General features: G+C 51.7%; 3 protein-coding genes across 3 annotated transcripts; 2 read left to right on the top strand and 1 right to left on the bottom strand.

Annotated features, from left to right (window-relative positions):
• The first annotated feature begins 813 nt into the window (after positions 1–813).
• On the top strand, positions 814–5966 carry LOC100905088 (proto-oncogene c-Rel). Its single transcript, XM_003741715.1, has 8 exons — positions 814–1006; positions 2485–2551; positions 3793–4010; positions 4114–4357; positions 4445–4690; positions 4892–5083; positions 5239–5636; positions 5742–5966. The coding sequence occupies exons 2-8, from the start codon at positions 2494–2496 to the stop codon at positions 5955–5957; spliced, it is 1572 nt and encodes a 523-aa protein (XP_003741763.1). The 5' UTR covers positions 814–1006; positions 2485–2493; the 3' UTR covers positions 5958–5966.
• Positions 5967–8673: 2707 nt separating this feature from the next.
• LOC100904943 (peptidase M20 domain-containing protein 2) lies at positions 8674–10633 on the top strand. The gene is made up of 8 exons (XM_029111003.1): positions 8674–9016; positions 9115–9260; positions 9349–9489; positions 9602–9766; positions 9841–9957; positions 10042–10177; positions 10289–10422; positions 10496–10633. Exons 1-8 carry the CDS (start codon positions 8674–8676, stop codon positions 10631–10633), a joined length of 1320 nt encoding a protein of 439 aa, XP_028966836.1.
• A 114-nt stretch (positions 10634–10747) lies between these two features.
• Positions 10748–12797, bottom strand: LOC100899645 (uncharacterized). The gene is made up of 5 exons (XM_003741678.2): positions 12348–12797; positions 11983–12204; positions 11624–11867; positions 11266–11493; positions 10748–11192 (listed from the first exon to the last, which is right to left on the bottom strand). Exons 1-5 carry the CDS (start codon positions 12527–12529, stop codon positions 10962–10964), a joined length of 1107 nt encoding a protein of 368 aa, XP_003741726.1. The 5' UTR covers positions 12530–12797; the 3' UTR covers positions 10748–10961.
• Positions 12798–13208: the final 411 nt, after the last annotated feature.

The following is a 13208-nucleotide window of genomic DNA, read 5'->3' as shown; positions in this document are numbered from 1 at the left end:
GCGCGTCTTGCCGTTTACTCTCGAAGCGGTTCACGCCGATAACTGTTGATCCTAACCGGAATTATCGAGGGACAACACACTGCCTACCAACAGAAAGGAATTCGACTCGAACAAAACTGCTGTCAAAGTCGGAACCGCCTCATTAGTTTCTCCGCTGATGTTCGAGGAGGAAGTCCTCTGACGATCGAGATTCGAAGGGGGAAAGAACTCTGCGCGCTTCTGACATCAGGAATTCCTGCCTGTTCTCGAGGGGCTGCATCATCCGGTAGTGACTGCATTGCTGCCGTAGTGTCCGTTCCAGCAACCGATCGAAATGCTTCCGCCAGTCCACCCTCACATAGTGGGGCGCTATCGAAGTAAGTTAACTTCATCGCTGGGATTTCCGCATGGATACGAATAATTATTATCGGGGTGGTGGAATTCGCTCAGCTACCCCGGATTCGACGTTATTTGGTGGGGAACGCGTCCCAAGCTCCTTCCGCAAAATTTCGAGTGGGCAAGGTCGTAGGGATCAGTGTCGCACCTTCCAATGCCGAACTGCCGGCTCCAACTTCAACTTGGAGCGCCATTGGGTCGCTGAGCGGTCTGGAGCCCTCGCGCGCAGACGTCCAGGGGAGAGAGCCACAGAGGGAAGGAAGGGTAAACACGAAGAGGACGGCTGACGGACAGACCGACGTTCGTTCGTCTGTTTTCTGAGAAGCGCTGCTGCGGCTGCCCTTGTTGTTATGCTCCTGCTGCCGCTGCTGCTGCTGCAAGTAGTCGGTACTGTGGGCTGCTGCCACCACCACCACCGACTCTAGAAAACTCTTTACGCAGACATCTACGTCGTCCACGTACTTCGAGGACGACAAAGTTGAAACTGTGTCCGACGTACCACAATCGAAACCTGTTGTCGACACTGTCGGACTGTAGAAGTGCTCGTGACCAAAAACACGTTGGTCGCAGTCTGTGATCCCTGCGATATTTTTCGGAGTTCTGCGAACGCCTTGGACAGATCTCCTCTGACGTGAGTTGAATTCCTTCTTGAATATCCACTCCTGACACGGAGACGGCATGACACTCGCTTCCTTGAGCGGCAACTTCGCTGTCAGCTGTTACAGCTCGCTTTTCGCCGCTAACGGGATGTGGGGTTTCCCCACTGGGTACTCTGGTCTATCACATGGTTCGCGAAGTATCTGGCGATCAGGCTTCGGGGTTCATCCTGATCGCCAATTCTGTTCGCGGCGCCGGGCTCGAAACTCGAATCCCCCAGTGGATGAGGAATCGAATCTGCGACGGAAAATCTGCCCTCGAGCGCGGCGTCTCCGACTTGGAACTCCAGGACGGCCAGGAGACTTATTTCTGGTCTTTTGGTGCGATCACCATGAAGTTTCGATGAATGTATGCACCGCCATGAGGGACATAAGACGTACAATAATTTCGGAAGATGATTGGAGCACGACTCTGCCTACCAGCTTGAGTACCTTTGTTCATGTGCTTATCGGCGCAGGATCGGAGCCTAGGATTGTAGGTTTGGCTGCCGGACGTTCTCGGGAGCGACAATGTCTCCAGAGTCGACGACTCTCAGGTCTCAAATCCAAATGAAGCGCTATGAGCGTGAAAAATCCAAGTCTGCCGCTGCGAGCTATTTTCGGACCGATCTGAGTGAAAGGCCATCAGTCGACGTCTGAGTCAGCATTGCAGCACACCCTCGCGCCCCTGGGTCAGCTCGCGGATTTTCCCGCACGGAATGTCAGGCCACGTGCGCTTGTTTGTACACAGAGACCCCCGAAACGAGATTTGAGATATCCAGGAAACATCACTCCACATCCAAACGAGGATCGTCGGAGGATTCGGAAACGATTGAGTCGGAGTGATCTCGCCCTAAAGTTGTGCCTTCACGGCGGCATTCAGCGGCGACTTGTGGGAATTCCCGACCGCGCGGGAAGATTGAGGTCTGTATTGAACGCGCGAACTATCCGAAGACTCGTGCTCTCGTCTGTTCGAAGGCCTCGTTGAGGGACTTGGGCGGTTGAAACGACCTCCTATGTCCTTTCGGTGTCTGAAGCCAGTCTTCCAATGGAATGCCATGAGATGACGTCATATCGTTTCACCCTCCCCTGCCTATTCGGATGAGTCGCGGCGCCGAGCTGCTTTTTTCGCAAGCTTCGCCCAGGTTGCTTTCGATCGCTGAAAATGTGCACAACTTCGTTCGACTCGATACGAACTTGACAGTTTCGGTTGCCCAGTGTGCGAAAGCCTGCGGAGGACTCGTATAGTCGCGATTCGCTCAGGATCGATTCGTAGGCAAGGCGAGAAGAGGAAATCGGTCGAGTGAGGCTCCGACGCGCATCAAATGTAACGAGACGGACTCATGCCTCGATATGCCTGGCCCCGTTAGGGAAGCAGGAACAGTGCCCTCCGCCCGTGCGTCTGGGACCAGAACGCCCCAGATCAATCTTCGCTCCTTTTAACCAACACTTTATCTTATTAATTCGCAAGCAGCTCTCGCAAATGGAAAACAGAGGTTCTCCTGACGAGTGTCAAGAAGTGGGACTTCTGGACGATTTGGGTAAGGCCCGGCTTCTAGAGATGAGCGACGACGCGCTCTCGAATTGGATTGCATGTTCTTCGATGGGACTCTGGATAGTTGACGGGTCATTTTTTTTTGGGCGTTGGTTTCGTTTTGGTGAGACGGCTCTCTTGCCCTCGCTTCCTTAGCATTTGATTAGTTCTTCTAGTCGGACTTGAGTCATTGTTGAGGCTCGGATGATCTGCCAACTCGATTGAAGATCTCCATCTCTACATCATCGGGGAGAGAGATCGATGTACCGTGGAACACCTAGTATATGGGCCTCAAATCAATACTATGCGTTTATCGGCTGCCTTCTCGTGACGTATCTTCCTCCTCTCTCAAGTTTTTCCGGAGGGGCTGGCCCAAGTGGACTTCAATCCACAATCACAGCTTTCGATATCACTTCTCCAGTTCAGTCGTCGGAGAACAATCAGAACCCCTGTCTCAGTTGATTGGCTTAGAAGTGCGAGTGTTTGTACACAGAAACAACCCCTGGCACTACCTCCCTACGAGTGAAACGGTTCGTAAACGGCATCATCTCACTCACAGAAACCTCCTTTTCGCCGAGCTGGTTTCTGCCCGCGCTCATGTTCCTCCTGTGATGCCTACGGGGATTCGTTCCTTCTTTGAGCACGAAGTCAGCTTAAGAAGTCCTGCGGCTGAGAGTTCATCAGTCGCGCGTAACCCCGCGAAGTGTTCGGATCTTGAGCCGCGAGCATGGACCCCGACCGAGGATTTCCGGTATCCGACTTATATTGGGCTAACCGGAGTGGGATTCTCCAATCAAGATGGTTGCGGAGCATGAGTGCGTTTAGACGAAACCCTCCGAATCTTGAGAGTCCTCCTCTCAATGTGATGCCCCGCCGGGGTTTTCGTCTGTGTCTGAGCTCGGGGTCCGAGGTTCGAACTCCGTTACCAGTGACGACGCACCCAAACCGTGTTGACGTCACCGGTTTCCAATGGAACTTCCAGCGCGCGCATGTAATCGTATTCGTTTTCTTGTTCTTGTTGTGGCCGACTGACTCCATCTTGAATTCAAGTCTTTCGTTTCGCGTCCTAGTGCGTCGTTGTACTTTCTGCTCTCTGAGTGAGATCCAGCTCGAGGTCCGAGGAGGCAATTGCTGCTCGATGCATTTTCTCCATGCTAAATGAAATGCTACCGTGATTGGGAGTCCTGCCGTTGATCTGGGTCTAGCATCGCTGCGTATCCTCATTGTGGTCGATCTGTGACTTTCCAGACGAAGTGATCACGGCCCAATTGAAGCCCTCAGCTCACATCATGGATGGCTTCAAGCTGACGCAGCAGACGCAAGCGCAGCCTCAACCTTACGTGACCATACTCGTTCAACCGCAAAGCAGAGCTCTGAGGTTTCGTTACAAATGCGAAGGAAGATATCCAGGTGCCCTGACCGGTCTGGGTTCGACGGCGGAGAACAAGACCTACCCGACGATTCGAGTGAGTACGATCCTGAAGCGTTCATCATTGACGCCCAGATCCTGTCCGGGCACAATACGCTCGTCAGAAGGAACATTTTTGGTTCATTTAAATGGAATATCAGGTGGAGAACTACGTCGGGAAATTCGTCGTCGCGGTATCCTGTGTAACGAAGGATCATCCGTATCATCCTCATCCGCACAACATCGTATCCAAAGAGGACTGCAGAAAGGGGGTTTATCGCAACAAATACGAGCGATCGAACATGACTGCTCAATTCTCTACTCTGGGCATTCAGTGTGTGAAGAAGACTGAAGTCAAAGAAAGCCTCGAGCAGCGCAAATCTCTGAAGATCGATCCGTTCAACAGTGAGTGATCTAGCTGATGCTGTGTATCGAACGGAACAGAAGGGAATCGCTCCCGGAAATTCCTTTTCACAATTTTCATCATTCCAGCGCGCTACGATCATATGGGCAAACTCACGGACATCGACCTCAACGCGGTGAGGTTGTGCTTCCAAGTGTTCATTGAGAGCATCCCTGGATCGGACAAATTCGACCGGCCCCTGGATCCTGTCGTTTCCGATGTGATCTATGATCGGAAAGCCATGAGTGATCTGCATATAACGAAACTCAGTCATCCGGTCGCGCCCATGGCAGGAGGATTAGAGATGATCGTGTTGTGTGATAAAGTCAGCAAAGGTAAGAAGACCTGCAAAGAAACTCCAAGTTCAGTGAGATTCCATTTCCGTGATGAAAGATTGTACGGAAACGAGATTCAGGCTGCGCAAGCATCGCTGAACATGACGTTTGACTAATCTTCTCTCTGACGACAAAATTTCCCGGATCATCGCTTCTGTGGTCATGGACGTGCGAACTGACCCGAGATTCATTTTTCCCCAGATGACATTGAAGTCTTTTTCTACGAGAAGGACGAGGCTGGCAGGCTCATCTGGGAGGAGAAGGCCGACAATTTGACCGTCCACAAGCAGGTCGCGGTCTGTTTCCGCAGTCCGGATTGCAGGAAACATTTCACTGCGGGCAACAATCTGCAAACCTGCATCAAAATCGAGGTCCATTTGAGGAGATCCCGAGGTAAGACACGAGAACCCCCTCAATTTTTCAGTCAGCTCATTTTCAACCCCTCCCCCCCCCCCGACGATTCCACCAAAATCCCACCAAAATGGAGTCGGAAGAGGGGGAATCCTGCACGCAGGTGTAACTCAAACTCTGCGCTTGCGACGTTGCAGTGAACGAGCATGGCGACGGACGCGACTTGTTTTTGATGAGCGTCAGCGAATCGGGGACTGAAGGCGCCAAACGAAAACGTTTCCCACCACCTAATCTGCAAATGCAGATCGAGCTCATGCAATCCCAGGATCATGTTCCCATGATTATCCCGGTGCCGCGCTATGAGCAACACGAAATCCGTCACGGAAATCGATCTCCTCGGAGCGACGGCAGCCCGGCTCGCTCTCCGCAGTGGATGAACTCGCCCCAACCCATAATGAACGCCTACGGCAACGGCAACGAAATCAGTCATATACTACCCGATGCGGGACCAGGTCCTGCAAACCCCCAAGAGCTCGCCGCCGTGAACGAAACCGCGGAGAGGCTCGACTCGATACTCGATCTCGGGCTTCCGTCGGTGAGTACCCGGAATGTCAAATGTCTCGAATCACGAACGTGCATTGTCGCTGTTGAGGATTCGGAGCTGGGTGGCGTGGCTAATTGCGATTTTTTTCCTTTACAGAATTTCAACAACAATGACATAAACTTAAACAATCTCAACATGAATGAGGTGCAGATGACTGGACCGAGTGCGACTCCCGTAGCTAATGGGAACATCGACGAAAGCAATTACTCAGTTCCGAATCTTTCGGCGTCGATGTTCGAGAGTGAGACAAGTGTGGGCCAACTGGAATTGTTAGACTCAGATCAACTCCAGTTCAAGCAAGAAGAGAAATAATCGCACTGTCACCATGGTGTGACTATCTTCATCCGTCGAGATGTTCGGCTGGACTTTGCAGATGACTGGAATCGGGTCAGCGGTGGAGAACAGTCTCGATCCAATCCAAGTCTCGATGTGGATCAGAGAGGTGCTCGACGAAGGGCTTGAGTCTCGTGGATCCGCATCGCCCAGGCTCGCGGAAGTACAAGTCGATAGTGAGTCCATTTCTAGTTCGCTCGACATCTCTGAGACAGCCGCATCTCGCCAATCAATGCCTTCCATTTTTTTCCGAGTCACGCGAGTCGGTCCGGCTGACGAATTTCAGAAACCCGGTCCTAGTGGAGCAACAAATACCGGGAAGTGTTGGAGTCTATCGCAATATTTTTGATGGTTTTCAAACCTAGCGCGTCGTCAGTATTCGTCTCTGCTCGTCCGCTACATCAGAGGTTCCCAAACGGGGTTCCGTGGCGGATTGCGCGGAACCCCAAATTCTACTTGCGGAACCCCTACGGAACCCACGGGGAAAAGTTGTAAGGAAAAGTTTGGGAACCACTGCGCTACATGACGTCGTCGACATGGACATGTATTTATCTGGTCGTGGATGCTAGTTCTGCGTTTTGACGGAATCGCTCGAGAGAAATATCCGATCGCGTCGCACATAGAGCGTGCCTTACGTGGTTTCATCTACATTAATCCGTAATAGATAGCTCAAGCGGTCCTGAGTCATGCCCAGGAACGTCGGAGGTCTCAACCGCATTCATGATACTGAGCCTTCTTCACTCCGAGAACTCGTGGCACACCTTTTACCCCTCGGCTTCTCTGAAGGAAAGCCGACTCCCCCATGGTGGTCTCGAAGATACTGATGTCATCGCGCGGTCAGTTCGTTGCCGCCGTTTTTCGTGGGATCAGAATACTCAGGAAACTCATTTCTTCCGAGCGGGAGAGATTTTCTCTCTGCTCGATGTTTGTTAACAGGCCGGAGCGACTCATCGACGCGGCCCCGAATCTAAGGATCCCGGGCCGATTCGAATCCTGTCTTCGACAGACTCAAACGATTGGCGCTGCCTCATGTCTAGTAAGCTCGATGGTTCTCGCCACTCGATGCCTAGCTCCAATGATGGATGGTGATAGTATAGATCAGCGGTGACCAACTCGGGAAAGCAGGTGGACCCCCAAACCGCCTTCGTAGAAGCTGGTGGACCCCCTATTTCCCAAGCTCCTCCTGAAGCGCAGAAATTCAATGGATTCGCGAACTGTAGGGATACGAGTACGATCAGCAGCCGGGCCTTATCGGCGTTTGAGACTCCGTGTGTATAAACATGCTGTGCTTTCGAGATCTCGCTTCGGAACGTGCTTGGTGGAGTCACTGACCGATTGCTTGACAAACAACCCTTCTTCCCATCGTAAAGGCTCACTCTGATCGCGTCTCTTCCGGAATCTCGCCGTGGACCCCCGGAAATTTTACTGTTGAGCCCCGGAAACTTTGCTGTGGAGCCCTGGAAATTTTGCTGTGGACCCCCGGGGGTCCATGCACCCCCACTTGGCCACCGCTGGTAAAGATGCGGCGCCAATCAGACTGTCCCTTCCGGACGGACCCTCTGACATCTGCCCAAGACCTGGAATTTTGCTGTCGTTCCAACTCAGTCTCGAAGCGGCCCAATCTGTGCAGGATCCCGACGTCATTGTCGAGACTTGTGCTCGAAGACCGCTCTGACGCGTCTCAGAATCCGATACTGTTGAGCTTGGATTTTTCACCGTGGGATTCGAAGCCCAAGGAACGCCTCAAGTGCGGAATATCCTCGTTGAGGATCCCCCGCGAGGATGGACGCTTCTCAATATCTATTCAGGATCTAGTTCAAATAGCTTCTCCTATTGGGGATGTATTGCCTGTCGCTCAAGGTCCAGATCGTTCTTGTGAGACCTCAGCGGATATTACGTTTCTAGGAGTTCTTGATGCTGGAGTTTCTTGGCGCGGTGGTTCCGAGGCATATTCTTAATCAAAGCAACGTTGAGGCGCCTCTGACACAAGATTAAAGAATATTTACACATTTTATATATCACCCGAATAGCCCACGACAAGCCTCTAATCCCGCCCGAGGAATGCTTTCTGTTTATCCTTTACATAATTTGTTGTTCGGGCCGTTTCGTTGCATAGCGGCTCACCGACGGCTACAAAACTCGACATCTAGTTCTGTAAAATAGTCAACTTGTATATACAATACGATAAGAATCACGTTACATTCTGCGCTTCGGACTGCGCGATCATAGCATCATTTATATAAATTCGCTAATCTGACATCAGGGGATTGTCAATAAAACCTAATTCATCGAGTTCGAGGTCTATTGATATTATTATTCCAAAAGAATTTTCTTGTTCGCCTGTGTGCTGGGCTTCGGAAGGGGGTACATCTCTCCAGATTGGCGACGCTCAACATGAAACCTTTTCAATTAAAATTATGAAATAATGACTATGTGAGACTCTCTCTTCCACGTCGCTCCCGTATCAGCAAGTGCTCGCCCTGGATCGTTGCTTCGATAGTCCAAGGATCCTTTCGATAGAGAGGATTCGCCAGTCATAAAAATTGCGGTGGAACGTTTTCTGCGGCCACGGTCGACGGGGAGCTGTTGAACCTACCACCAATGATCGAGCCACGAAGAATTCAAAGCCTGACTTGCCCTCTCAGGCGATAACCCTCGGTCCAGCTTCAGGTAGCGTCTTGAATCAGCGATCCCGATGCAAACGGGTCCTTTCCACCACTTGAGCACCCTCAACTACCAGCCATGGAGCACAGTTCCGTCCTGGAAGCCCGGCTCGACCTACTTTGATTTGGAACTCCTCGCCCTTGGATTGGTGATGTCTGAAAGCTTCGAGAGTTTCGTTCATGATCGATACGAATTACTGAAGGATAGATTACAAAGTGTTTCGAGTTTTCTGTGGTCCCATCCCGAGTTATCGGGTGAAGAATACCGAGCGCATGATCTGCTGTCAGCGATACTGGAGGGAGCGGGGTTTGATGTCACGCGGCAGTACCTGGGTTTCCCGACAGCATTCAGAGCCGATCACGAGTCTACGACAGGTCAGTGGTTCGAACGTCTTTCCGGCGACCAGCGGAGTTCTCATTCTGGCGACCCTCGAGAGCGCCAATCCGAGCCTGATCGATCTCGACCTCATCAGGTGGACCTAGGATCTGCATCGTTTGTGAATACGATGCCCTCCCTGACGTTGGTCATGCATGCGGTCACAATCTGATCGCGGAGGCCGGGATCGGAGCCGCTTTGGTCATAAAGGAATACCTGGAAAATAATCCGAAACCAGGGAAGGTGAGTTGCCCGGGTCGGTTTGAGAAAATGCTTGATTGTGGTCATGATGAATGATAGTGAATATTCTGCCGCTCCTTCCGTGGGACAGATCACGGTGCTGGGATGTCCCGCCGAAGAGAAAGGAAGCTACAAAGTCCTCATGATAGAGAAGGGTGCTTTCAAAGGTCTGGACCTCGTCATGCAAGTTCATCCTCACTCCTCATCGGACGGTAAATTTTTTTTCGTAAAAGTTATCTATTGGTCTGACGAGTTCCATCAATCATCCTCGACGATGGGCATCGGGTCGAGTGGAGTCATAGAAGGTTTGATCCCGCCTCGACTTGGACTTTTCTTCTGTAGAGCTCAGAGCAAGTTTGATCGGGAAGATTGGCTTCCTGGCCGAGTTTACTGGGAAGCCCGCGCACGCGGCCGGGGCGCCATGGGAAGGCCACAATGCTCTGGATGCTGTCGTTGCAACTTACCAGGCTCTTTCGATGCTCAGGCAACAGATGCATCCCACATGTAGAGTAAGTAGAATCGTCTGATAGCATGAGTGGTATGTTACGCTGATCGATCGAAATCGAAAGCTTATCCGCCGCAGATTCATGCGATAATTCCCCATGGCGGAACATCTGCGAATGTGATCCCCGAGTTCGCCTCGATCGAAGTGATCGTTCGGGCCCCGACTCTGCCACATCTGAAAACCATCACAGAAAAGGTTCGATTCGATGTGCCACACATCCTGGACCTTAGAGAGGCAAGAGCTGGGCAGAGAAGATAATTCGAAGTCCGCTTCTCCCAGGCAGAAAACTGCGCTAGAGCGGCCGCGATCTCGAGCAATACAGTGTTGAAGATCTTGAAGCCCTCGCCATCGCTGTTGCCCCTCAAGTCAAACGGGGTTCTGGCCGGACTCTATCAACGATACGCCGAAGACATGGGTGAGGTTCGCCGCCGATCGATTCAAATTTATCAGGCCATCCTCGACTACCGCAGGTTAGTTCGAGGTGTTCACGAGTAGGTTTTTCATTTTCTGGAAATATTCCGCTCAGGGACTGAATTCGTTGACATCACCGGACGTGGAACGCGCTTCGAAGCCTCTTCCGATATCGGCTCAGTATCCTGGGAATTACCCACGATACAGCCCGGTTTCCACATCGACTCCGAGGGTCCTAACCATTCTCGGGTTCGTATACACAGGTTTGAAATATCGATGGAACGTTGAGGAAGTCTTCTCACGCTTATTTGTCTCGACATAGGAATTCACGGTCGCGTCTGGATGTGAATCAGCACAGCCTCCGACGATCAGGGCCTCAAAAGCGATGGCACTGACGGCGCTGAACATTATCAACAACCCCCCCTTGGTGGATAGCATGTGGCAGGAAATGAAGAAATAAAGAGCCACACCAGCTCTGAAACCACCGTCAAATCTTCGTCGTCCTTAGCTTATCTACGTACCGGATCTCCTTGGAAGACCGAGGACTTGTACGAAGAACAGGATCAGCAAAAAACGTTTATTCGGATTCTGCGAGGCGAAGATGCCACTGGCACTCGGCGGGACTTCTCTGTCCGCTCCCATTCAATTCACTTTGATTTCTGTTATAGATATGCAAAAAGTCCAGTACCGAAGATGCACTCACGGAATCCACGTACCCGTACAAATAGACAAAATCTCAGATCAACACGTTATATACAAGGATGAGCCGCTCCTAGAGCGAGTTCAGGTCAACTCGGGTCAAGTTTTCCGATCGTCGTTTGCAATAAGTGACGGAGCTGCCTCGGCTCGCACTCCGAACTCGAGCATTGGTGGATATAGTTCAGCATATCCGGATCGTCGACATTCCAGAACAAGCTTCTCCGTGGTGGGAAGAAGGAGGGGGATACCATTTTCAGGAAGCGCTTGATGTTCGAGTCAACTGTAGATGGAACGCAGGTCGATTTGCGGAGACCGTCTCCCTGAGAAGAAGAGAATGATTGAGTCCCGAGCCGTCGAAAAGCTTCGAGTCTGAAGAAATGGGAAGGGTCTAACCTTTATACAGCGACCTTTGCAATCGAAAAAATCACAGTCTTCGTCGGTAGTACAATGATAGTTTCCCATGGTGACTCCTAATGAATGTCTACTGAAGACAGCGTCAAGGTCGAGGAGTTTGACCACGAAGTCCTCATTGGACTCGCTTGGATTGGAATTTTCCTTATAGAACAATCCGAAGTGTTCCCATTTGAAATCGCAAACTTCCACATTCATCTCATCGAGCATCTGGAAGAAGCAAGAAGCGTATTCAACTACTCAACGATGAACGCGCAGGTTGGGACCGATAACTCGGGACTTGAGACGAGGATATTGAAATTATCTTTCCGGGAATCCGCAGACCGACCAGGAGACTCACAACGATCAGATCTGCGACCTTAACCAAAGCTTTCAGCTTCTCTCGAATTGGGAGTTCATTGACAAAGTTAAGCTCCCGCTGAGACTTTTCGACAATGTAGACATGTCCACATGTGCCCCGAAGCAAAGGGAACGGGGAGGCGTCCCCGCTCTGGCTGTATAAAAAAGACCAGACAAATTCCCTCTGATTCATCATTTGCAGGAAGTGAAGCCTCTGCGAGTTGGAAGAAGTGTCGGGTTCGAGGCTGCGAAAGACGGGACGTAAATTAATTAAGCAGGAAGTTCAGAACGTCGGGAAAATCTCGCTGATGTCGACATTGTCTGAATTGAACAATGAGCCGGTCAGCTAAGAGAAATCACCCGTCCGTGATCAATAGGTTGAACTGATTCGTTTTCTGGAAGTCGGAAAGCCTGAGAGCCATTCGTTTCTGGAAGTCTTTTGTCGGATTCGTCGGATCCAGTCGCAGTTCGGAGTCCACAGAGTCTCGGTAGTCGGCGTGCCGACCCTTCGCGACAGCCTCGCCGAAAGGTCCCGATATGCCGACCACCAACTCTTTGCCGAAATGTGGAACCCCATGGCAGCTGGAACAAGCAGGAACTAATTAGGGTATCACCAGAAGAGAGCCAGCGCGGATGAATCGGAGATCACATCTATGCTGGAGATACTCTCAGCAAGAACAAACCAAGACGATCGCTCGCCGTAGGATCCTGCGAAGAGAACACACCTTTTCACCGCGTTACATAAATTGAAGCACCAATCGCCTTCCACTTCGTCTCCATCGCTCCATTCTGCACAGAGATCTGACAGAGCAGCTTTGCGGCAAGGAAAATGGGCTGAGAAATAGACGGCGAGTTTCCATAATACGAACGTCACCAGCGTTAGAACAACAGCGCGCTTGCGTCTCATCACCAGACACTAGTTCGACAATGTCTCGACGTCAGTGATCATCTCATTCCGGCACTTCGACCTCTATGAGCCGTCGAGAGTCCCAGCAACTCGATTTCCGGAGAGAAATTCCCGGACTGTCGGAGGTCGTCTCGAAGTCGTCTACATCCTCTCCGGGGCGAATTCGAACAACATAGGACGTCGCCATCTTGCGAATGTTCTCTCCGCCGACTGCGCAGCGCGACACAACAAGTGTGGCACGCGGGCATCGAGGTCTTTCCCTCGATAGGGATTCAGCCGCGCGAGTTTCTTGGTGAGTTCTGGAATTCGCATCGAATCGAAACGCTCATCTTCATCCGTTCGGACTCTGCCGACGGAGCGTGGGAATGACGGAAGCCAGGGTTCATAGTTTTCGGTTCGGAGCGCGCGCTCTTGTTGTCACGCGTTCTCCGGAGAATAGCGCGGTCAGCCGACCTCCCGCAAGCGAGCTCCGGTCGCCGCTGCCATTTTTGTCGTCGTCGTCGTCGGCGCCGTCTCGCACGCTCTTGTGTTGTTGATGTTTTCGTCGTCTCTTTATTTTAGAACTCCTTCTGCTCGGAGCACGGCAGACCGCTTTTCCGCTTGATTCGTGGTCGCTCCGTGCGGCGGCTGCTCTGACATCAGTAGGCGGCTGTGGTGCTGCTGCGACTTGTTGGTTGCC

Source organism: Galendromus occidentalis, unplaced genomic scaffold (assembly GCF_000255335.2).
Source record: "Galendromus occidentalis unplaced genomic scaffold, Mocc_1.1 scf7180000077191, whole genome shotgun sequence".
Classification (NCBI taxonomy): Eukaryota; Metazoa; Arthropoda; class Arachnida; order Mesostigmata; family Phytoseiidae; genus Galendromus; species Galendromus occidentalis.
This window is presented reverse-complemented; position numbering and strand designations above follow the sequence as displayed.

Excerpts from the sequence above, each read along its gene's own strand:
- LOC100905088 (XM_003741715.1), top strand. The coding sequence starts at position 2,494 with ATGGAAAACAGAGGTTCTCCTGACGAGTGTCAAGAAGTGGGACTTCTG. Across the intron at positions 4,358-4,444 it reads GAAGATCGATCCGTTCAACA|CGCGCTACGATCATATGGGC; the intron begins GTGAGTGATCTA and ends TCATCATTCCAG. Across the intron at positions 5,637-5,741 it reads TCGATCTCGGGCTTCCGTCG|AATTTCAACAACAATGACAT; the intron begins GTGAGTACCCGG and ends TTTCCTTTACAG.
- LOC100904943 (XM_029111003.1), top strand. The coding sequence starts at position 8,674 with ATGCAAACGGGTCCTTTCCACCACTTGAGCACCCTCAACTACCAGCCA. Across the intron at positions 9,767-9,840 it reads AGATGCATCCCACATGTAGA|ATTCATGCGATAATTCCCCA; the intron begins GTAAGTAGAATC and ends TATCCGCCGCAG. Across the intron at positions 9,958-10,041 it reads TGAAAACCATCACAGAAAAG|GCAGAAAACTGCGCTAGAGC; the intron begins GTTCGATTCGAT and ends CGCTTCTCCCAG.
- LOC100899645 (XM_003741678.2), bottom strand. The coding sequence starts at position 12,529 with ATGAGACGCAAGCGCGCTGTTGTTCTAACGCTGGTGACGTTCGTATTA. Across the intron at positions 11,494-11,623 it reads AGGTCGCAGATCTGATCGTT|ATGCTCGATGAGATGAATGT; the intron begins GTGAGTCTCCTG and ends TGCTTCTTCCAG. Across the intron at positions 11,193-11,265 it reads GCAAAGGTCGCTGTATAAAG|GGAGACGGTCTCCGCAAATC; the intron begins GTTAGACCCTTC and ends TCTTCTTCTCAG.